Below are 15,434 nucleotides of genomic sequence, written 5' to 3' on the forward strand. Positions count from 1 at the left end.
AGTGCACTAGAGGGAAAGAAGTCTGATCAGAAGCAGCTAGAGAAAGAAAGGTATTTATCCCAGTAATGAGCCAAAGCATTGTGTGCAGCAGTCCAAGACAGACACCAGCTTCTGTCAGGAGAAAAACAACTGCCGTGACAGGACTAGGAATAGGAAAGTTACAGTAATAGAGGCTGTGCAGGTGCCAGTAGCCTGGTTTTTGCCTTGTTCCTCTTGTAAAGGCAGCAAGGGAGGAAGGACCGCTTCCTAGGACACACTGACTACCGCAGGCTTTGAAATGCGATCCTACCTCAGGAGCGACGAAGTTGGCTGTGTAGCAGGGAGTCATGAGCAGCCCGTTCTCCGCTCTGAGCTGCTTGGCAAACCCAAAGTCACAGATCCTGATAGAGTCTGGGTTTCCTGACTCATCCATGTAGAGGATATTACTTGGCTTGAGATCTCGGTGCACCACCTTAGGAAAGAACAGTGAGAAACAAGTGAGAAGAGGAGGTCAGGGAGCACTGGGGCTTGGCTGCCATTTCTAGTCTGCTGGTTGAGGTAGGTCAAGAGCTCATGCTGAAAATATTTAAGTTTTGGAAAAAAAGTTATTTAAAAGCCTTGGACAAATGAAAGGGAAAAAAATTTAAAGTCTGTTAAAATGAGAAACAAAATGTTTGACTGCCTCTGCGTGTGTATTAAGATGGAGGCTGCTGCTTTAAGAAGAGACAACTTCCTGAGGGTGGTCAAAGTGGGCTGTTGTACAAACACCTTGGTGGCAGAGTCTCCCAGAGCTTGACGGCCCTGAATACTCAGCTGAAAGCTGAAAAATAAATCACATCACGGGAGGAAAGTAAGGATCTTCTTGTGACTGTCCATGTGAGTGGCTCACGCCTTAAAGTAGGGATTAATTTCTTTCCTAATTTCAAAATGTATTCACACAATTTCATGTGACTGCATTTTACCAGACATGCTGAATTTCAGTGGCAGGAAAACAGCCTTTATTTGTTATAGTAAGACTGAAAAATTACCATGAAAGCAGAGAAGGCAAAGCACAAAATGCACTTTGTTTTAACCATGAAGCAGGAAAAGCAGTAAATATTTGACTAGTTATCCAAACTGCTTGTCCCTGAAGTGCACAAAAGGCGAGATTTTCAAACTGTTGTATATAAGGAGCTTAGACTTTAAAAGTCAGCATGTCAGCTGCTCAAACAGCCACTTGATTTGGAGACCTGAGCATTTGATTTTCTACCTATCTGCTGATTCAGCTACCCTATTTGAAGTGTTGCTAAAAGTTCAGGTCCTGCAGTAATGATTGTGATGAAAAGTAAATGACTAATATCTCAAGAAGTACATGAACTTGAAAATCGCTGTAGTGTGGGAAAGAAAATACTACTCTGACATGCTTCAGTTCAGTGGACAATGGATAAAAAGCTGATGAACCTATTTCCCAAACTGAATCTAACTATAAACATGGAGGTAAGTTTTTTGGGGGGATGGGGGGGAACATATCTACATTTCGGAGAAGCAAGATGACAACTATTTGCTATTTCAAGAAGTTGAATTTTAAGAAGGTTGATGCAGCTAAGCCAAAAAAGCAAATGCTTACGCCCTGAGAGTGCAGGTAGTCCACAGTCCTGGTGATGGTGCAGAGCACAGCGCTGGCCTCCCGCTCCGAGAAACACTTCTGCCGAAGGATGCGGTCCAGCAGCTCGCCTCCCCGCATCAGCTCCATTACCAGGTACACAAACTTCCCATCATCATAGACCTGGAACAGTGACACAACAAATACGTATCTTGGACCCAACAACTTGGTAAAGGTTGGTCCTTCAATCGCAGTGTTGGCTTGCTTGTATGTCAAGTTGCAAACAAGAAAATTTGTTGCCAGCAAATGTGTGGGAAATGGGCTTTTTACACTCAACAACTACAAAGAAAAAAACTTTATTAAATTGTTTAAATCATCACTTTTTTTCTGGTGTCTGTAGCAGCTTGCTGATTTGTCCACATAGAAATGTTCTGGTTTTCTATCATGCCAATAAGAGCAGGCTCAGCTGCTAAAAAACAGCACCATTCCACACAGCTTCGAATGTCTGCTGGCTCTCACCCAGGCATTCTTCTCAGTAGTGTTATCTCTTTCCACTTCCACAGGGTAACATTTGCCATTTCAAATATCAATATTTTCCTTTGACTCATGATCCGCAAAAGAGCTGTATTATACTCTTGGTCAAAACTTACATCTAATTATATTATATAGCTTATATTTGCAATTCTGCTGAATATATTGTTTATATCCACTGCAAGACATATTTGTATTCAATGTCAATGGCAGTTGGTAAAAGACATTTTATCATTTAAATTGGAAGACAACCGTTTTCATGTCACCATCCTTTATCTGGACAGCAATAATAGGCAGTGTTATAGTCATGCATATATTTTTGGAAAGGAATATAAAAACTTATTTTGCACACATTTTGAGATACTCTTTAACACTTAGGAATTAGGTGAGACTTTCCTGAGGGCATGTGCTTAGGAGATTCTTACATACATTCTCTAATGTACTGACCATTGACACAAAGCAGGATTTTGTTCTGTAAACTCTGAATCTGACATGGTGTGGACAATCTCAGGTGCGACTTCAGGCAGCTAAAGTAACACACCTCTGACTAAAGGCCATTACTTCATTTAAGCATAGTGAAGGATTATTTTTCATATGAAATGCTGAAGAAAAATACCTTAATGACTTTTCAGGCTGCTGGAGTAGAAGGCAAATAGCCCCTGGCACTAAAACACTATCATGGGAAATCCTAGTGACTCTGTGAGCTCTCCTCTTCCCACAGGCTGCACAGGAATGGCTGCTGCTAGAGAAAGATCATCCCCCTGTCCGGCAGCACCACTGTGTGTATTCAGCAGTGCCTCAAAACACCCAGCTAGGGAGATCTCCTTTTAAATAGTGCTGCAAACCTAAGCCCATTTTTTCACTTTCCAGCAATGCGTCCCTTTGGTTTTATTTACAGTTTGTTAAGACAGTAACTGGAGAATGCATAACCTGACCAGTGTTTTGAAATGCTGTCCAGTAATCTGTTAAGTCATGCTTTTCTCCTTAATTTCAATGGGTATGGTTTTAGCTCAGATCTTCAACTGAAGAATTTTCCAGACATGGACTAGTAAATGAGCCTGACTATAAGGTGAAAATCATTTAGTGCTGAAGTGCTCAAAGAGTACTCACATCTTTAAGAGTGATGATGTTTGGATGCTGTCCATATCGCAGGAGTATCTCAATTTCTTCAGAGGGGTCTCTCTTGCTCTTATCAATTATCTGGAATAAATGAAGGACACTGTAGTCAAATACCAATTAGCAGCACTAAGCACAAACCAACCAATTCCTACAGTTTAAACAAATTACTATTTAAAATTCTTCTATTAACCATTATTCTAGGAGAGGACAGCTCAAACCATGTGCAAATGAGAGCCATGCTGACTGTCTGCCAAAGCCAGATGGAGAAATAATTAGTTTAGATTCTGGAGGCGTAGGCCCTCTTTTTGATGCCTGAAGTTCTGTTTACCCATAAATAATGGCAGTTACAAGAAGTGTCATTTAGAAATCAAACACTGAGAATTTTTAAATAATCATTGTTTTAAAATGACCTCTTTGACATAAAAAAAATTTGACAGAATCATAATATCGGCATATGCTTGTATATATGCTGATAAATTAATAGAAATTAATTGTCATATGTATTTGTCAGACATGAAAATGTATGGACATTTACTGTTGGGGGAGATTTGAATTGAAACTATTGGTAATCACTTGGCTCTTTGGGCCAAGCTGTTATAGTGAACAACAGAGTGACCAGACATTGTATTTGGCCAAGTACCAAACTCTCTGCACATCCTAAACTGGAAAGAAATCTGCTTCATAGATCACTTTCATGTATTCAGCATCTTTTGCCTTATTAGAAAATATAGTAAGACATGCAGAGTTTTTAGTTTTGTAGCAGCGGATCTTAGAAAAACCTGACACATGCTGCTTAGAGAGCATCACTTCATGGAAAGACAGCTGTCAGGAGAGCACTGATTTCTTCTCACTGATTCTGGTACATATATTTGGCATGTCAGGCAAAGAGCTTTAGTTATCTGTCTAGCTGAGAGCACTCTCACTTCGCAGATTTAAATGATAAATGTGGAACAAAAAGTAATCTTAGGGGAAATCTTTGCATTTTGGAATCTCAGAAAGGAACTGCACAGGAAATGGTGAAAGACTTGTTCTACTAGAAACTCATAAGGAGTACACTATTTCAGCCCTATTTCTTATTGCTACAAAACAACCGCAGTGCTTTTGAATAACAGGTTTACTAAAGTGGAATGGGCTGCATTTTCCGAAAATCATTTCCATTATTGCTCTGGATTTCAAGGCAAACTTAGATGTGGTTAGTTCTCTCCAAGAACTAGGCACAGAGCGCAGATTTTAAATGACGGCATTAGCAGGATAAAAAAATCCAACTTTTTAAAAACTTCTTTTCCTAATGAGGATAAATGCCTGCCTGCTTTTTTATAAAATGCATATGTTTTTCAGGGTTTAATTATGGTGATACAAATTCAAGTACATGAGTAGAATCTTATGCATTAGCCATAACAATGCATAACTGAATATAGATCAGAGGTTTCACAGTCACCATGACTGGCATGTATGTGCAGTGACAGTGATGGTCAGTAGTTGTCCAGGGCTCAGGTATGTCTCTGAAGCCTTACTAGTGATTTGATTCTGAATTAATAGAAGTGGGACAAACAGGCAGCTGATGGAGGTAAATGGTTGTTGTTCACATTTGAATAAATAAAGGAAAACCTCAAGAACAGATGAATGAAATAAAAATTTCTGCTGCTGTTCTCCCAGTTTAGTTATTACCAAGAGGCCAATGAAGCCCTGATCAACTGACTCCACATGAGTACAACCACAGTGACTGAAGGTGTCCCACTCAACCAGTAAGCCTAACATACAAAAAGATCCCACTTCCTTGGCTACACTGATGAACCTCTTGTTAAGTTACTGGAGTAACTCACACGTGCCCCTGTTAGCATCTGCCTGCCTTGTAGAAACCAGCAGAACCTACTGTGGCAACTATTACCACCAGTGTGAAGTACCACTATCACTATGCTGCTGTAGCAAGCTATATATTCCAGATTCCTTTTCTGTTGCAGTTCCCTGTGAAAGGAAGTATCCAGAGCTGTGGAAAATTTTAAGCAACTATTAATAATGCAGGACTATAGATGCATATATATGGCCTAAAAAAAAGTCCAAACCAAAAATAGTCTCAGCTATTGACAAAACTAAAAACAACATAACCTGAAGTACTCTGCTACTGATGTAGTAGTAACAGCAGCAGATGACATTTAATGCTTCTAATTCACAATATGCTGTATAAATACAAATTGCAAGCCTGTCCCACTAAATATGCTTTTTTTTTTTGTTTGTTTTAATGTGTGTGCAACCTGCGATACACTGATTACATGGACATGCTGCCCCAAACCACGCTACCAATCACTGTCTGAGCTGTGAAGGGGCCGGCAAAATTCCTCTCAGCCCCTGGGCAGTCTCATTGGACAGACCAGAACCATTTTTCTCCTCCAGAGCAAGAGATTGTCACCCCGACAGTGCCTCTCTTCAGTGTGCCTGTGACTTACACTTGGCCCATGACTGCTAAAGCAGCAGAGGAGGTATCTGCTGCAACTTCAGCACAAATCCCTCTGCAGTTCAGACTGGCTGCAGTATGCACAGTTCCTTTATTTCTATGTTGCAATGGCCACAGCAGTCCACTAAATATGGCCCACAGCTCCACTGTGATGCTCAGTTCTCCTGATCTTCCTTTTCACAAAGTCATAGAATCATTTAGGTCAGAAAAGATCTTTTGAGATCAAGTCCAACAACTAACCCAGCACTGCCAAGTCCATCACTAAACCAACGTGCCTTATCTACGTGTCTCTTAAATGCCTCTAGGGATGGTGACTTCACTATTTCCCTGGGCAGTCTATGGAGTGATTTACAACACTTTCAGAGAGTTTTTTTTGTGTGTTGTTAAATCCACCCAGAATTTCCTGTGGTAAAAAACAGCATTTGCCACCCCGTTCCGTGTTTCCTCTGAGACACTGTATTTTGCATGAATACAGACTCCTCTCTGTTCCTCTCTGGGAGAGCCCATGAATCTCCTGCAGCTCTTCCTGTGCAAGCAATGATGTCTTTCCTTTAGGAAACTCATTCTGATTTGAATTCAACTAAAATGTACATACAAACACTCTCTACTACAGAATTAAGGGAAGATCTCAGCTACTAGTCCTGAGAATTTGAGTAAAATGTAATGATGCTATTTCTCTCTTTAGATGTGTGGTGAAGACGACCAACTCAAAAAGCTGTCATAATGTATAAGTAACTTGAATGAAAATCTAAGGAGCTCTACTGTACCTTGGCCCAGAAGAGCTATGACGCACGAGGGTCAGCCATTGCCCTTCAGAAGAAAAGAAACTGAGCCATAAAGCGAATAGACCTTTTTTCTCTGCATTGGACACTCAGGGATTGTTCAGAAACTCGTCTCTGTCAAACACTGTATGAAAGAATTTCAGAGTAAAATGGGCTCAGCAGAGTCAACAGTGTCCTTTGTTCTGATAGGGGATTTGTCTGTTCTTTAACTATCACGTCCTTTGTGTGACTAACTGACTAAATGAAAGGAAAAGATGTATTTTCTTTCCTCAATGGGATTTAGGGTAATAACCTCATGATATTTTACACTTAGTCAAGCTCCTTTAAAGGAGAATAGTGAACACTTTCTCTGTTAAGGAAGAAAGGAGCAGGACAGAGTATTTTCAAAGTCCTAATTAACGTATCTGTCCAGTTTTTACAAGTCCGTCTACAAGTCTTCTGCACAGAAAAAAATAATCTAATTCTCCTTTACTAATGGGTTTTCAATGGGTTTAGCCTTGCCAGAGCAGACTGATGAGTATAAAAGAGAGTGTCAATAAAATTCTCTGTGGGTAAAGACTTGCTGAAATTGGCACAGCAACTAGATAAACAGTATTATGTATTTGCTTGTTGCCTTTTTGTGAAGGTATTTGCATGCTTCCAACTCTGTAGATAAATCTCTTCTTCTGGACCTAGTCATGCCATTAGCAGATGTTGGAGCCTTCAGCTGTTTGATACCACCCACCAGCTGGGACTTACAGCATTTGTATCCCTGCCAAAGAAACGGTGTGTGTGAGCACTCCCTAATCCACTTCCAGTGAACCAGCTCTGCTAATACAAATTGCCTTTTCCAACACTGGAATTAAGCGGAATGACTGTGCATGAGAAGAATGGAGAACGGCTGTGCTTCTCACACAGAATTCTCCATCACTACAGTTGTGAGATTGGAAAAAGGCAAGAGGTGGGAGGAGACAGTTTAACTGCCTTTGCTCTCTGGAAATTGAACTGCCTGAAAGAGAAGGTGAGAGAGAAGCAAGAGTGAGAAAAAGGACAGAAAAGAAACATGAGATGCACTGATGTGAAGAGCAGTGATGCATGAGCCTGGGGAGAAAGGATGGGGCTCTGGCCAGGCTATGCTCAAGCTAGCAGTAAGAAAACTGCTCTGTTGGGTCTTTCTGTGCTGGGGAGAATGGACCTTGTGCATCTTTAATGACCAGACAAGACTGTATTAAACCATTTGCTTGGCTCTGACTTGATTTTTCTCTTTAAGAGTGACAGGGCTCAAAAGCTGTCTGATCATGTCAGCTGAAATGGGTGATGGTAGCCTCCCTTCTCGGGAAAGCTGAATGCACCTAACACTGTCACAGCAGTTTAACCCTTAACACCACGTGGTGTATGCTATGACCATGGACTGCAGCATGCTTCTCCATTTTATTTTATAGATTTATTCCACAACAAAACCCACAAACGTGGGGAAGCATTGAAGGTACACCCTGCAGCACGGGAACAGATAAAAAGAGATAAAAAGATGGTTGAGGAGCTTTGAATTAGGAGTTTTGGTGGGTCATACTGCAGAGGCATAAGGCATAGCTCGTTGCCCCCAGTCCCAAATGGGATCAGCCTCTGCCTTGTCTTCAAGTGCCCCAAGAGACCTTTCCTGGCAGCTGAAGCTGAGATACCTGAGTGTGAACTGGGGCAGCTGAGTGACTGGTACAGCCCCAATCTGCTGCTCCAGCTGCAGCAACACGAAGTCCAGCAGAAGGTAGGGCAGACACCTAAGCGTTGCCATACCTTGTACAGCCACACGTGAGGCTGCCAGTGTATTTAGGCAGTGGGATGATGTAAAGCTCCTTTTGACCAGCACAAGGGAACTTTGGATGGCTTTGTGAAAAAAGCAGGGAGGAGGAAGAGAGTTTTAAATGCTTTTTAAAGCTGCTTTATTTTCTGTTATATACAGTTTTTTCTGTAGTATCTTTGGAGAGTAAGCATGGGTTAATCTCCTTTAAGAACAGATTTATTACACAGTGTGATGTGATAGTCTCTGTAAAAATGCTTTCCTTTTCTGGGAAGGGAGGGATGAGCAAAAGGAGAATTAATTTTGTGTCCCTTTGCACATTATATCTACATTGTGATGTATTTGAAAATTCAGGGCACTACTAGTGGAACTGACTATAGGTGAGATTTGCTTCTCTTCTAAAAAAAGGAGGTATGACAGCACACAGAGATTTTAACCTGACAGTTTCATCTACAATACTAATTCCAATGAAAGTGTCACAGAAAGAGAGAGTTCTGCAGTTCTGTGCTGCTGGAAATTTTACAGGTTTCCATTTCAGTAATATTTCCTTCTAAAAATAAGCTCTATTCATGCCAAGCATCTGTTTTAATTTGGTTCCTTTTCTGATGTCAAAAAAACTCAAGTTGGATGAAAATCACTGCAGAAAGGCTAATATTATTTAAAAGAACATGGTATAATTTTACATTTAAAAGGTCTCCAAAGAGAACTTTTCCAAGCCTAATAGTTTCTGAGGGACTATTTGCTGTGCTATTAGTTTTGATTAGCTTCAGAAATTCATTCCCTCCATCCATGCTTAAATCTTTCAGGAAAATAGTGAAAAATGACTATTAGAAGAAACATACCTAATTAGCAATACTTTTCTGAAATAAGGACTGCCCATCTGATCACGCTGTGCAGGTGAGACATTAAACATTTCTGCACACAGAGCATGCCCACTCGCTGACACTGTTTGCTGACTTAGCACTCCTAAGCTGTCATCTGGAACTGTTAATTAACTGCTCTTGTTAATTAGCACTTATACGGCAGCACATATTTTCTAAGCAGAGCAGAAAGATTAACAAATTTATTTCTACAGCACCCGTGAAACAGAAGAACTCATTTTAGGGAGAAATCTTCACTTTTGGAAGCAGAATAGTTTGGTGGGAAAGGCTCTGCACTGTGTTTCAGTCTGCTCTGCTCAGCACACATCTTTGGATCAGACTGGTGAGTTTTCAGTCCGTAAAATACTGCAGTGCTGCTCTCGCCTTCTACAAGAAGGAACAGAAACCAGTGTATCATATTCAGAACTTATAATGGGGAAAAATTATTACATCAGTATGGAAGACAAATACAAGAAACATAATTTGAATGGCCCCAAAAGAGAAACAGAGACACAAAGGACCAAATCCTGTCCAAAATACTTTAGGTATTTGGCAAGCAAGCTAGCGAAGAGAAACATGATATTATTAAGCTGTAGAAAAGCTGCTGCCTGATCGTAGGTCTCAGAAAAGATCTAGTTAGCAGAGAGAAATACCATATTCTCACATTCTTCAGAGGTTCAGCCATGCCAAGGAAAGAGACTCCCAGAGTTTTGTGACGAAATGGGAAGGAGGCTGCAGGAATCCTTAAACCAGAGATGTACAACCACTACACATTTAAGATTTGCTTCGAAGCTGAGATTAAGAGGTGGCCTGCACACATTTCTCTATTTCTACCTGCCCTCTCTGATTATTTTGTTAAGAATTTAAGCAATGCTTTGACTCCATTTACCCCAGAGGTCAGCAATGGCTCTTGCTGCTAGAAACAAGCTGGCTACTTGTAGAAATGCTCACGCCACTCCTGCATCTCCGCCCTGCCTTCTCCCACGTCCTTCCAGCAGAGCCCAGCACTCTGTACTGGCCTAGCCTTTCTGAAGCTGTACCTGCAAGGCTCTGCCTATTCAAGCAGTGTCTCCTTGGAGAACTGACTTGTTTCTATGGGGAGACTATCTGGCAGAAAGCACAGAACCTGCTGTGTTGGAAGGAGCCCGTCAGGATCATTGAGTACAACTCCTATCTGAACACACGCAAAGCAACTGAAAAATGAGACCCGCTGAAGTTTTGCAGGTATTCTAGAAAATCTAAATCTTGAAAAATGAGGACACCATATAAAATATGCTATGTTGCCTCCCATTTTGGTGAGAATGACCCTGGTCCAGGGTAGAAGTCAGGCCCTTTGATTAAGTTTTCAAAATGCGAAAACAAAGAAAGCCTTCAAAAAAACTCTCACAGATCAGACATAAGATCCTCATTGACAACAATAATCTATCACCCTTTGCTGCTTCATCCATTTTACTGTAAATCATTTTCTCTTTCCATCACATCTAGAGGACACCCTCCTTGCTGTTTGCAGTCACTCTTAGTATGGTAACTAGCCCTTATTAGGGCTATTAATGCTGGTTTCATTGCAGAGCACTCTAGAAAACAGTCCTCCCTATGCCAATTCAAAGAAAGATGAAGATTTGTGCTTAAATCTGCTCTAAAATTTGTATCTCCTAAATGGCACCCTACAGGCTACCAAATTTGGTACCTCACTGCCAAAAAGCTTGAGTATGCTTCAGACACTCAGAACCATCTTTTACCTGAGTGTCTGGGCCACGCTATTTCCTGATGCCCAGCTTTATATAGCAAATTTCATGGGAAAACCTAGTAAGTGTTCTCTGTAGTTTGTCAAGGTAAGAAGGGGTCTTGTACCTCTGACCCTGCATTTTGTAAGGCTACATTTCTACTAATACGAAAAACCCAACAGCTTGGCATGTGAAGGGGAAGACATCTCGGTCATTTCCTTGAAGAGTTTGCTTTACCAACTGCTCTCACAATCAAGACTTTTTTTTTCCCTCTGAAACTCCCTTTTTTAGCTTCAAGACATTCTGTCTTCCCTTGCTGTCTTTAGCAGCCAAATGGTTGTCATCCATCATTTATATCACCTTAGAGATATTTATAGATTTTGATTGCATCCCACTGAGCTCTTGTCTGTCTTACATCGCACATATTTGTCGCTCTCTTGTTGGAGCTTGCCTTGTAATTCTTTGCATATTTTCTGCTATAGATTTTCTCTAATTTACTTATATTCTATCTTAAACCATGGATATCAAAAGAACACGTGATCTCACAGGGTTTAGTATCCCTACTCAGGTACTACAAGAAAAAGTCATTTATATGCAAGCACATTAGTAAGATAGAAATTTATACGTCTGCATATGAATTTTATTAATAAAACTGTCACTACACTAGTAACATGTTTATGAAATGCTTGTGTGTTGCTGGTATTCAAATATTCAAATATTTGTATTTCCATCCTATGAATTATTTGAGAACACTGAATGGCTGCATTACATATTCAGGGAAGGAAAGCAAATAGGAAAGAAAAATTTTGGCGAGACGGCAGTCAGAGACACTTTCTCAATAGAATATTGGAAAGGATCTTTCAGTTTCATTAGCATGATCTTGCAGAAGCAAAAGATACGCTCTTCACAGATAATTTGATAAGTCGTCTTGGGGAAGAGCAAGGACAGTTAGAGGCTTCTGGAAGCACAGCTAGCGCTCTTATTTCCCTTCACTTGGCTAACAGGTTTTATAATGTCCTTTTACATGACATTGTATTATTCCTAGTGCCATTTTTCCCCCAAGTGTGAGATGTGATAGCGGCCTCCTCTTACCCATTCAGACCTGACTGTGACAGCCACCCAGCAAAGTCAAGGGGGGTTGCATTACTGGGGACTGAACAAGAACTGAGGCAGGACCTCAGCACCTGATCCATGCCCATTCAGCCTATCCTCTCTCTGGCAGAGTCCTGATAGTGCTCTGCTTCAGCAGCAGGTAACTTCTGCTAAGTTTAAAAGGGATGCATTACTAGTGGCTCTGACCTGGAGATTCGTGCACATACGCTGGGGCCTGACCTCTGTACCGTGTTCTGGTGCAGGCAGAGGGGGGGAAAGGTTGGACAAGCAGTGGACGAGTGCCTGCTGGTTTCACAAGCTGGCAGACTCAGGGCCAAGAGATCTGAGGTCATCTAGCAAACTTTCCATTGACCTTCCTATTTAAATACTGATATATTTATCCATTTTCCACCAGACACTAAGTACCTCCCAAACAGACAAAAATAGATACAAAGCCTTCTCTGAAATTTCCACTGTCTGTTTCACTTCAGTGATTTTCTACGGTTAAGGAGAGACAATTCTAAGCAAATCTCTCTAGATCTACAGACACCTTAGGTTTCAAGGAGATTTAATGATGTTTGGACTGATTTTTTCTTTTTCTTCTTTTTTTTTTGTTTGTTTGTTTCTATTTCACTAAGTAAGATTCCTATTTTCTTTACAGCATTCAGCACTAAACTCCTGACCTAACCCTAGAACAAGCTAAGGAGAAAATGTAGAGGCACTAAATACTACTGTGTAACCTCCTGCCTTCAGATTAGTGTGCAATTTTATCTCCTTACACCAACCACCTAGAAACAACCAAACTAAGACCATGAACATCAATGGAAGAGGAAGATAAAATTAAGGAAGTTATGAAAAATCTCTGGAATTTAAATGGGTTTTGGTGGCTATGTGACTCACTGTTATTAGCAAATAAATAGACATGAACAACCATTTTGATTACACAGGCCTGCTAACACTAGCTCTCATGGAATTACTGATTCCTATTTATTGGTAGCGTGCTGACATCACTTCTCTGCTGGTATCAAATTTTCGTAGATAATTAAAATGCACCTTCTCTCCAGTCTGCACACACCAAAACAAGCTAGATAGATGTGCAAAGCTTTCAGTGCTTTACAGTTGCCAGAGTTATACATGAGCTGTAGGATTCACTCGGACTCTAGCACAAACTAACTTGTATCCCAGTGGCAGAGACAGACTGCAAACTTTGGCTTTGCTCATGACTGTGAAACATCTGGAGTCAAACAGTTGGCTAGTACATTATAGAGAGAGGAAAAAGTCATGATATTCGCATGTGTTTCAATATCCAAATTCCACTGTAATATTGGCAGCTGCAAAATTGGACTTGTCAGCTGGGACTATCTCTACCGTATTTTTCTTCTTCAAAGGAGGGAAAAATGTATATCCTGTGTTTAGGATATACAACCTATTTTTTTGCCTTGCCTCTAACAGAATGCAGGGAGTAAAAACCCACAAGACTTAACCAGCTGGATATTCTTTTGACCTAGAGAAAAAGGCAGTTGACATCAAGGTATTGAATCTGGCATCAAACCACCTACCTTTGCAATACTGGGGGCAGTACTGGGGTAGAACTGGCCCACAGCAGAAATTTCTACTTGGCTATTATCCACCAGTAATCTCTCCTGGGGGTCAGGAGTCAATCTGAATAGATAAACCTTTAGAAACAGGGAGATGAAATAAAGTCCTTTTCTAACTTACTTAATCTGGCATCAGTAAGAGGCACATCCAAAAACCCAGCTTGAAAGCATCACTAGCACTCCAAGCTTGAAAGCTGTGCAATAGTTTTAAGAAAAGAAAAACGTTTGGAATATGCTAATTGCAGCGCATCTCTGGAAGGTTTTGAAAAATCTGATTCACCAATCTGATTCTGCTTAATCTGTTTAGGCTTCCATTGCAAACTTTCTTCCACCCACAGAAACCCCTACCATCTCTTCTAGTATCATTCTTTTACTCAATTAACTTATTTTCTGTAGATATCGATGTGGCTAAATACTTTGATCTGATTCTCCTTTGCTTCTGACCTCACCATTACATTTATACCCATGTGAAGTTTCTAACTATTATTGACAATGCCAGTTCTCTTTGCTATTAGAAATCATTAGGCTTGCTGTAGTCAAGATGATGAATGTTATAGCAGAAGAATCTGAAACACAGTAGAGGGCCATCAGAGGAGAAACACTCTTTTTTCCCCATCTCTCTTCTTTCTACCAGAGTATTATGAAGCATCCACCTCAGAATATTCTGTGATTCAGAAGAATGAACAAATTCTTACTTGTATTTCAGAGCTTTTTACTTTTTTTCCCTTGGGAATGAGATGGAAAGAAAGTGAAGAGTAAAATTTTAAAAGCTCCTCCGAGTACATACGTGCAAGTAGAATATGACACAGGGACGTGCTAAACCAACATCTACCTGCACTGACCTAGATAGGTGGTTACAAGTTTCAGTGTAGACTCAATTTGCAGGAAATCTGACTGTCTACAGGGTTTTCTCTTGCAGAGTAGTGAAATGCTCTCAGAAGTGGAGATGTGTCTGAATTCTGAAATATTACGCTTAGGAGCCCGAGGGCATGTCTAAAATAGCTTTGGAGTTTATTATTAGCATTTCATTTTTACAGATGACACGGAAGAAGAGGGAATAGGTCGCAAGAAAATTCTATCCTTCAGCAGGCCCTATGATTGGATTTACAGAGAAAGTACAGCTGCCTACAGGTGCAGAGACGTGTCTGGGGGAAATTCCAAAAGCTCCTCAGTGAGCAACGTGCCTAATCTCAATGAGCTCTGAAAAGTGTGAAATTCCAGATCTGTTCAAATGCTTTTACACCACCAGAGAACTTCTTTGCAGGGCTAGACATCTAATTACCTCGACAAGATGCCCCCCAATTAGTAGCAGATGGCCAGCAAAAGGAAAAGGGATGAAGTGTTTTGCATTTTAATAAATATATTCTGCTTCTGGGCTAGGAAAGGTTTTGCTTTTCTGGCTGTAGCTCTGACTCAAGTTACTCTGGCTAGGTAATTTCCTGCCTCAGTAAGACACCACACAACAAGAGTAAACAAGGTGAGTGGCAGGCTCCGTGGCAGGGTTATTTACTTCCACAGTGACAGGGTGTGTGTCTTCCCACAGTGATGCCACCACGTAATTTCCATAACTCCTTCCCTATCACCAGCCTCCCCTGAGGGAGACAGGATGATGTTCTCTGATGTGTTGGCAGTTGCTCTGAAAGAGGGAGCTTTTAATGAGGTGGTGCAAGGCAAATGGGGCTGCTGCCTACCACACAAACTATTACTGCAGAACACTTTTTCCTGTGAATGCTATGTACTAGAGAACACCGAGAAAATTATAATTACTAACAGAAATGAAAAGAGCCTAATTACAGTGATTTTTTTGTAAAGAGAGTTAAAGGATGCATGTCGAAAGGGACTGATATATAATTATGATAATATCAGTTGCAACTCCTGCGCTATCTAATTACTTGAAATGGGTGGCATTGTGAAATTTTTTTTGAAAAGTGAGCTACTCTG

At 40.7% G+C, this 15,434-nt stretch overlaps 1 protein-coding gene across 3 annotated transcripts in view; it reads right to left on the bottom strand.

Annotated features, from left to right (window-relative positions):
- RPS6KA2 (ribosomal protein S6 kinase A2) overlaps nucleotides 1–15,434 on the bottom strand; it is a 292,629-nt gene that overhangs the window by 13,281 nt on the left and 263,914 nt on the right. For all 3 annotated transcript variants that reach the window (XM_040059468.2, XM_040059466.2, XM_040059467.2), the window contains 3 exons: nucleotides 3,203–3,292; nucleotides 1,586–1,744; nucleotides 290–451 (listed from right to left, as the gene is read on the bottom strand). In XM_040059468.2, the coding sequence (XP_039915402.1) occupies nucleotides 290–451; nucleotides 1,586–1,744; nucleotides 3,203–3,292 (411 nt within the window). The remainder of the gene's footprint in view (nucleotides 1–289; nucleotides 452–1,585; nucleotides 1,745–3,202; nucleotides 3,293–15,434) is intronic.

Source organism: Hirundo rustica, chromosome 3 (genome assembly GCF_015227805.2).
Source record: "Hirundo rustica isolate bHirRus1 chromosome 3, bHirRus1.pri.v3, whole genome shotgun sequence".
NCBI lineage: Eukaryota > Metazoa > Chordata > Aves > Passeriformes > Hirundinidae > Hirundo > Hirundo rustica.